This window comes from Penaeus chinensis, chromosome 16 (genome assembly GCF_019202785.1).
Source record: "Penaeus chinensis breed Huanghai No. 1 chromosome 16, ASM1920278v2, whole genome shotgun sequence".
Taxonomy (NCBI): Eukaryota; Metazoa; Arthropoda; class Malacostraca; order Decapoda; family Penaeidae; genus Penaeus; species Penaeus chinensis.
The window spans coordinates 18151537-18161536 of record NC_061834.1 but is presented as its reverse complement, the minus strand read 5'-3'; the positions used below and the strand labels follow the sequence as shown (position 1 = coordinate 18161536).

The 10000-nt window shown below is 33.4% G+C and overlaps 1 protein-coding gene across 1 annotated transcript in view; it reads right to left on the bottom strand.

Annotated features, from left to right (window-relative positions):
• Positions 1 to 43: 43 nt before the first annotated feature.
• Positions 44 to 10000, bottom strand: part of LOC125033421 (RPA-interacting protein A-like) — an 11579-nt gene continuing 1622 nt past the window's right edge. Inside the window, exons 2-6 of the mRNA XM_047624904.1 lie at positions 9234 to 9400; positions 7994 to 8088; positions 4381 to 4481; positions 4106 to 4237; positions 44 to 2543 (exon numbers count right to left, since the gene is read on the bottom strand). Of these exons, the coding sequence (XP_047480860.1) occupies positions 2400 to 2543; positions 4106 to 4237; positions 4381 to 4481; positions 7994 to 8088; positions 9234 to 9400 (639 nt within the window). The 3' untranslated portion in view covers positions 44 to 2399. The remainder of the gene's footprint in view (positions 2544 to 4105; positions 4238 to 4380; positions 4482 to 7993; positions 8089 to 9233; positions 9401 to 10000) is intronic.

The window sequence follows — 10000 nt, the reverse complement described above, 5'->3', positions numbered from 1 at the left end:
ATTCAAACATATTCAATAATTGAAATGTAATAATTCTCATACAAAGGAATAACTGTTTATTTACATTACTAAAACTTCATAACAATTTCATTAGCAATACATGTTATAAATACTTTGCTTTCTTACATAAAAATGAAACGGGACAAAAAGGCCAAAAAAATATATAAAGACTTTTTCCTCTGTCTAACATTATATGCTCCCTAAAATCATAAACATTCTCTGGAAGAAGTTTTGTGCACATTCAACAAGTTTTATATCAAGCAAGGGGCATACCAGTAGCATTAATAACAGTATAAGAACAGACGTATTATCTTCAAATTTAAAATACTTTTATCCAGCATACAAAAAAGAGTACTTTACTTGTTTAGCATGAATTATTTACCAGAAAAAATACTATTTACTATACAACCTTTTATAATGGTTTAGTGTAAACCTAATCACATGAATATTAAGATGTCTGCAAAATAGAAACCCATTCTCAATAACTTACCACTACAATGCTCCATACATTTTACATTATTTTTGTATATGCTCATATCATGCATTCTTTATGATACAGGCATTCAAATGTTTAAAAGAGGACTCACACAATGTCTTTTCTCCATTTTGGTTTTGGTTTGGTATGCTTATTTCCATTTACACATTATCTTGTGTGACATTTGATTTTGAATGAATAGAGGTTTTTTTCTGTATGAGAGGAGTTTATTAATCCTGTTTTTTTTTTTCATAGAAAAAATGCATTTCACACATTACTATAGGCCTTCAGAAAACATCTCAGAAATCACATCAGACTTATTTCTATTAGGTGAATGTCAATTATCAATGGCATTTTCTTTGATGCAACAAAGTATAAAGACATCTGGAAGAAATCTTAGACAGAAATTACAGCAATTGTCAAAAAAAGATACGAACTGCAACTATCTAAAGTACTGGATCACATATAATAGTCATAATTCTACCTACATCACGTGTCAAAAACCTTACAAATTTGAAATACAGTACTCCCTCCATATCACAGAATACAAGCAAAAATCACAAAAGATATAACTTTAATGTCTTTGCATTACCAAAATAGCATATGGCACTATATAACTAGCAATATATCAATGAACTGTTGAATAATCCAGCAGCGGACTCCACTTCACCCAAAGCCCATGACTTAGCAGACAAATCACAATACAAGTTTTTCATTACCTCATAATATTGAATCCATAAGTTATTTACTTTATCAATGGTTCTCAAAAAAGGTTCTAGTCCAAACTTCCATGATGCATTTCTTTAACAACAAGAATATGCAAAAAAATATTACAATTAATCCCAAAGGTAAGCCCTTTCTACATAACACACCACATTACACCTATCAAAATTATGATTAGGTGAAGCACAAATTTGTATTTCACAGATAATGGCCTTTGTAACTTACGTCTTTATACAACATGTTCGTAAACATCCAAAGAACACTCATCATAATCCCCTACCAATTAACACAAATTCCATTCCAATGAACAATTTTCCACCCTTATCCTACATGAAAAGTTTTGGCTATTTTTACACAGGGAATGCTCATTGAAATCATTTATACCTGTAATTAAAAATAATGTTGTAAACAAAATAACAATAATAAAAAATAGATAAATAATGTAAGATAACATTTAAAAACTAAATCTGATTATATATTAAAATTATGCCTTTGGTATGTTCTTCACACAAACATGTATTAAAAAATAAACTTTTTTACATCATGCTGTAATTATATTTATTAAAGAATTAATTTAGGGATTTCAGGCTAAGACAACATTATTCAAAATGTCTTTTACTCAAATGTTAGTGTTTTCTCTTTTCTCGTTACCTACACTTACTAACCTTTTAGTGACAGACCTCTCATATATTCCCTTGAATCTTTTTGTTATACTTTTCACATAGATGAAATGTATATGATATCACTAAAGACACTACACAGCAATTTGACTTACATTATATGGAAATACTTGAAAAAAGATGTATCTCCTGATGATACTTTTAAAGATGCAACAGAATCATGTGATGCAAACCATCACCGTTATTTTGTAAGGCCTCAGCATATATTACTCAGATGATGATGACTATACAATACTAAAATTATATATTAAAAGGTTTAAGGTTTATATATATCATGAAATAATATCATGTAGATGGTCCTAATGCACACACACCGGTGATCACCAAAAATCTTAAGAAAAATATGTGCCAAACAAGACATTTAAAGTTGATTCTATTAAAAAAAAAGTTAGTGCTATTGAAAGTCTCACACACACCACATGGGAGAAGAAATGGAACCTCTCATATTTCACAGCATTATCTTGATTGACGAATGTATACAATGAGTTTAATTCAAAATATGTGCAAGACGAGCTTTGGAATTACACCAGGAAGGACATCCAATCACAGATACTGCATGTGATTAATACATTGGCACCTTGAGTGTCTGTGGTTGGGGTGAAGGACATCTGTCCTGCACAGCTCTGGCCATGATGAGATATTGTGTTCTCTAAACTAGATTTCACCTGAAAATATACAGAAAAAGAAATGTTAGGGACCTACTTCCTGTAATTAAGACATATACAAATATAAAACCAAAACTTCAAACAATTGTCCCCAACTTTTATTCCTTTCCTTTTTTGCAAGTTTATAGATCAATATGAAAAATTAAAAAATGAAAGAAATATATTTAAAAATGAAAGCCACAATATTTTAGATCTTTCTGAAAGATGCATGTATAAGAATGAACAATTCAATAATGAAAAGTAAAATTACTTGTATATTCATAATCATATAAAAGGAAAAATTAACATCAGTTTGTGCTACATGGTGTATGAGCCCTTTTTACTTCACAACATTCTATGGCATGTTATTCTGGGAAAATCTACATAAAGCCCTTAGTTTTATAGATACTTGTAATATGAGCTGGAACTCTTTCAGTACTGCCTTCAGTTTAAAGGCAAATTTCTCTTTTGTAATATAAAACCTTGTTTAAAAAACTTTTCTTCAACCTATGTATGAATCCAACTTATGGCTTAAATTCATTGCCCTGGGAAAAGATAGGTGCATGTATCGTAATATAATATACACATAAACCAGAAAAATATAATCTAGGAAATTGAGTAGGAGACTGAAGAGAACTGCAATCAAATAAGTACACAGAAAACATGAACATTCACGATGCTTTCAGTATGACTGCCAGAGCAAGGAAATAACATAATTTGTGATGTTATGGTTCATTCTAAATTAAGAATATTAAATAGTGTGGCATCCTGAAATCTAAACAGAAAATATTACTGTTCACACTAGATAGTTTATATTTTGTCATCCTGTAACAATTCACGTATATTCCTTCGTGAAAGAAAATGCTTTTACAAGAAGTCTTAAGAAGACTTATTTGGTGTAAATTCATGCAAGATCCTGTAAGTGGCTCAAACTATGGTTAATCTGGGGGACTGCCAATCTTTTTTCAACTAATAACTAAGAACTGAACTTGATGAGGGACATGATTTGATTCAGCTTTCAATCTTTCAGTACCACTTGGCAATTCATCTAGTATGGAATTTGACAAGAAATCTAGACTTTTTTACTTTTTGTTTGTTTGATATATGTGCATTCGTATTCCTGCTTTCCTCTATGTCCAACATCTCTTATCTCATGGGGTAAAATTCTAAAGCAGACCTTATTGACAGCTCTTGCTAAGTCTGATAACATCAACTTCTTTATTTCCATTTAGGTTTTTTAGTATGTGATTCAGAATTTGGGATAGACAAGATCTACCCTTTCAAAAGTTATGCTATCCAGGATTTATCTTTCCCTGTTCTAGATATATTTTTTCTTAACTACCCTTTCAAATATTTTTATCATGTGAAATGTTAGTGTTACTTTTTTGTAGTTTTTAACCTGCTCTTTATTTCCACTTTTATAGGAATGATATTCCCCACCTTCAGTGGACCTGGGATAATTGGAGAATTCCCATATCAGAGGATTTCCTCCATAGATATGTCAGTGGCTTTGCTATGTTTTCTTTACAGTTTTTTAAGCAAAATAAGTCTAAGACAACTGAAAGAATACGTTGCTAACTCACAGTATTAAGTGTTAGATTGGCTCCTTGCAGAGCTAATCCACAACCACAGGCAAGCACATTTGCAGCAGCTTCAGCACCAGATGTTTCCATCCCTGCACCATGTCTCCTTGCCACCTCTTGTAAACCTTGTACCTAAAAATATTTTCCTTCCTTTTTAGTGTGTACAGTATACGGTTACAAGAACAGAATGGTGTCTACATAGATTTTTTTTTTAATGATGCAGTAAACCACTATGAATAATAAAATGGAGATATATATAAAAAGTGGAAGCTTACCTGACAAACTGGGCAGATAACTTCTTCATTCTGCTGAGCCGCCACTTGACTTGCTAACATTGCAGCATCATAATTTAGTACTTCAATTAAAAGTCTCTCTTCTGCAAAGGAAATAAATAAATAAAGACATTGAAATTGATCAATCAGTCTGAAATTTCTACTTCAATGTATCATTCTTAATGCAATCATTCAGGTCTCATTCCTTAAATTTATATAATTGCTTAAGTTCCTTAAATAACACATATCCAGTGTTACATGTATTACATCTCTGAAAATAAGTGATCAAGGTTCAATACATCTATTATGTAGCCAGAAGTAATTATCTGTGGAAATATATACTGTATATTCACTTCATTTTCTAAGACTGTATTCAAATAATTATTAGTAATCCAAGCCTTTTCCTGAAAAGTTACTTAATCAGAATAAATAAAAACTCCATCTACATCTCTATCCAAATCATACCAAAAATGCATTTACTCATCCTAAATTGTTAGGTGTAAAAGAGTACAAGGCTCACCATTCACTTGTTAATCTATGGCCATTTCAACTTTAAATATGTATTCACAATGATATAAAAATATTCTATACTTCCTATTAAATTTACAACCTTATTTACATCGCTAAGCAATTTTGGAAAATTCAATAATCTGTTTTTCAAAGAAAAAGTTTCAAATTAAACAAGAAATAAATTGGTCATATATGAACCATATATAAAAAACAACTGAATAACAAGACACTCCTCCTAACCATTACACAACAGCAACCATCTGGGACTAGCTGTTGTAAATTAACACAAAGCAACTGTCTACTGAATTAAGAATGTACTTGCCTGTCCCTTCGACTCCTAGTGATGTGAACCTTTCCTTGAAGGAAAAAACTATCAACAACCTTTCTAATTACTGGTGACCCTATCCAATGTATAAACTGAACAGAGCTATCTGCCAATGATATATCACATAATTAGAGTCCCATGCGTTGGAAAACCACTGATCTCTCTCTCTAATGATTCATCTATTTTTTTGTACTACTAGCAATAAACTAACAATTCATTGATTCATGATAATCTATTCTGATTTTGGTAATTTTTTAGTTTCACAGAGCCATCCAATCTTCCATTTTGTATTCCTGCTTTCAATTATCCATGCTGTAATATCCATGAATCTCGTTATTTTCCATCGCAAATGATATAAATAAAAGTATTGGTAATGTTTATGAAGTGACCTTACCCCTCTAAGATTAAGCTCTTTTACTCCTACCATTCCTGGTAAATCTAGATTATTTCATGTATTTGTCAGTGTATTTTCTCTTTGATTATTATAGTGCCATTACATTTTCCTGTAAATGTATACCAAAGTATTACATATTGCACAACTTTTTTATTATTAACTTGCTAAGGTAATACCATAGATGAAAAGTGTCTTGTTTTCAGCCATACATGGCTGTGGGAAAATAAAACTATACCCTGATTTTACCATTTTCTAATTTCCAAAAAAACAAGCTTCATTCAACTTATTCCCTTTGTAGGCAGGACAGACAGGTGGACATATGATCAACACTAGATCACTGCCCTGGATATTTTGATATTTTGACTAAACTAAAAACATAGTGTGTGAAGCTATTTTGCTTCAGGCATCATGGAGATGCTGACACACAAAGTTGGTTAGTTAGCTACCAAAACTATTAATAGTCAAACATCATAATTTCTAAACATAACTTCTGCTCCATTCTAAACAATACATAAACATCGGCAAATTCATCTCCCTCACTCCTATGTATGAGCTATACTGTAACAAAAAATGTCTATTTTCAATAAGGCCTCCCATATATCACCAGTTATATAATTGACCCAATCAGCACAGATGGCAAGAATACATGCCATGCCCACTGTAATACAAGTTTATTTATTGTATTTACACATAGATGGCTCTACAATCACCAAAGAGTCAGCTATTAGTCCTACCTATCTCACATGTTCAACCTTTTCCTCGACTTTTGGAAAGAGTCTTTTGTATTATTTCACTGTCTTAACTGTGTGCGAATGTGTGTGTGTGAATGTGTGTGTGTGAATGTGTGTGTGTGAATGTGTGTGAATGTGTGTGTGTGAATGTGTGTGTGTGAATGTGTGTGTGTGAATGTGTGTGTGAATGTGTGTGTGAATGTGTGTGTGAATGTGTGTGAATGTGTGTGTGAATGTGTGTGTGTGAATGTGTGTGTGAATGTGTGTGTAAATGTGTGTGTAAATGTGTGTGAATGTGTGTGTGAATGTGTGTGTGAATGTGTGTGTGAATGTGTGTGTGAATGTGTGTGTGAATGTGTGTGTGAATGTGTGTGTGTGAATGTGTGTGTGTGAATGTGTGTGTGTGAATGTGTGTGTGAATGTGTGTGTGTGAATGTGTGTGTGTAAATGTGTGTGTAAATGTGTGTGAATGTGTGTGTGAATGTGTGTGTGAATGTGTGTGTGAATGTGTGTGTGAATGTGTGTGTGAATGTGTGTGTGAATGTGTGTGTGAATGTGTGTGTGTGAATGTGTGTGTGTGAATGTGTGTGTGAATGTGTGTGTGTGAATGTGTGTGTGTGAATGTGTGTGTGTGAATGTGTGTGTGTGTGAATGTGTGTGTGTGTGAATGTGTGTGTGTGTGAATGTGTGTGTGTGTGAATGTGTGTGTGTGTGAATGTGTGTGAATGTGTGTGAATGTGTGTGAATGTGTGTGAATGTGTGTGAATGTGTGTGTGAATGTGTGTGTGTGAATGTGTGTATGTGTGAATGTGTGTGTGAATGTGTGTGAATGTGTATATGTGTGAATGTGTGTGTGTGAATGTGTGTGTGTGAATGTGTGTGTGAATGTGTGTGTGACTGGTGTGTGTGGAATGTGTTGTTGAACTGTGTGTGTGAATGTGTGTGAATGTGTGTGTGAATGTGTGTGAATGTATGTGAATGTGTGTGTGAATGTGTGTGAATGTGTGTGTGTGAATGTGTGTGAATGTGTGTGTGAATGTGTGTGTGTGTGTGTGAATGTGTGTATGTGTGTATGTGTGAATGTGTGTGTGAATGTGTGTGTGAATGTGTGTATGTGTGAATGTGTAGTGTGTGCATGTGTGTGTGAATGTGTGTGTGAATGTGTGTGTGATGTGTGTGTGAATGTGTGTGTGAATGTTGTGTGTGCATGTGTGTGTGAATGTGTGTTGTGAATGTGTGTGTGAATGTGTGTGTGAATGTGTGTGTGAATGTGTGTGTGAATGTGTGTGTGAATGTGTGTGTGAATGTGTGTGTGAATGTGTGTGTGAATGTGTGTGTGAATGTGTGTGCGTACAGAGACAGAGACAGACAGAGACAGGGACAGGGACAGGGACAGGGACAGGGACAGGGACAGGGACAGGGACAGGGACAGGGACAGGGACAGGGACAGGGACAGGGACAGGGACAGGGACAGGGACAGAGACAGGGACAGAGACAGGGACAGAGACAGAGACAGAGACAGAGACAGAGATAGAGATAGAGATAGAGAGAGACAGAGATAGAGATAGAGAGAGACAGAGATAGAGACAGACTGAGACACTGACACACAGACACAGACAGATTATGCACAACAATTTTATCCTTAACCTTACTCACCCTCACTGAGAAGTTCTTGCTGGATCTCTTCCATAAGAGAAAGAAGAATTACATCGTCTTCCTCTGGCATTTCATCAAATCCAACAGGTAGTTTCCTGAAAAATACTTATATTGTGAATACTACTACAATCATAGTAGCTTTTGTTATGTGAGAGTTACCAGCCGAAACATAAACAGTACATAATATTCCTAAATGAACTATGTTTGAAAAATAATTTAAAACATTTCCTTAGTACACTGCAAATATTGTATATTCAAGCAGTTAGCATGATTTCTGTGCCTTGGGCACAGACCATTGGACCATTTTCTTACTTGAAGGTAAATCCCCAAGGATGTCTAGAACTATAACAGTAACAAATTATTACTAACCAGATGTATCTGTCATTACAGTATATAAGCATGTATTGTTTGAAATTTTTAAACTCAATCACAATAGGATCCCCAAGTCCCATACTAAGTCAGCTGCTCAAAGGAAAAATCAGAAGCACAGGAAACCTAAAATTATCATGTTCTCTATGCTCTTGACTACAGCATAAACAATTTAAATAATTACAGTAAAAATAGGCCAGAAGCCTATTTTAGAGAGGCAATTTGTCCTCAAACAAAGCAATGACATTATAGAACGTCATCCCAGAATGAATGGGTTGGAGAGGTTTTGATGAACCACTTCAAATACAAAAAGTTGTATGCTTGGTTCTTTCATTTTCAAATAACTTATTCACTTTCAATTTGCACCAGAAAGGTAAAAAAAGAAGTGTGTAGCTAATGATCAACTGCTGTACTGTTTACCCTATAAGTGATGCTTATCACTACAGAAAAACAACATTGTGATAAATGTTTCTCAAAATGGTATTTAATGTTTTCCAAACTAGTAATGTAAGACAAGGTGTGAAAAAATACAGGCATACAGACAAATAAGAATGTTGATAGGACTCTTATATCAAATGCCATTGTTTAAAGAGAAATGGACAATGTAATAAGGAAACTATAATAAACTATATCACAAATCTATCATCATTTCTTTGTGCTAGTTTCAATTCAAATACTATTTTTTTCATTGGTTATAAATGTTTATTTTAATCAGATAAAAATAAAAACATCTTTCTTCAGTATCTACAGTATCTACAAGAGGACACAAAGAAAAAGCCTTATCATTATATCAACATTTCAATATCCGTCACAAAATATGTTACAATCAAATTTAAATATTCAATTATTCACCACTAATCAAAATACATACTTTAAAGAAGGAAATGCACTGCCTTGACTGATAGCAGCCCACTCAATTTCCATGATATCTTGCACCATCTTTCCTGCAGGATTATTATTGTTGTTGATAGCATCACCCGCAGCCCGAAACTTGTCTACCAGCTGTGAACGGCTTGATCTCAGCCGCTCCATACATCGCTGTAAAAACAAAAGACTGAATCATTACTGTAGCTACATTTCAATATATCTTAACAGGTAAATAATGAGCATAAATGTACCAGTAAGATCATAACTCCAATATATAGAATTCTTCTGTTCAATATATTAATACTCTTTACAGTATATCACAGTCACTGACATATTTAAATACAAAGAATCAATGTCCTACCGAAATAATACCTTACCTCTTCATTTACATAAACTACAGGCAATAATAGAACTTATAATACTGATTGTACATTCTTAACATCCCCTTTGTTTTGTGTAATTACTACTATCTAATTAGGGAAACAATATGTTTATCATTTATATGCTGTTGGAAACCATGACTTTCTCTTTGTCAAATGAATATAAACAGGTCCTCAAACAGTACTTGGATTGATGCTTTTCTGATTTTAAGAATATCTTTGCCTAGCATAAGAAAGATGCAAAATATTAATGCAAAAAATCTATATTTACTTTACACTAATTAAACAAATGAAAAATAAAAGGTAATGCTAAAATAAGCCTAGAAAACAAGACTTCCAGGCATAAGGCTGCTCCCAAACACACCTTGTTTGGTTCCTAGAAAGGTTAAGG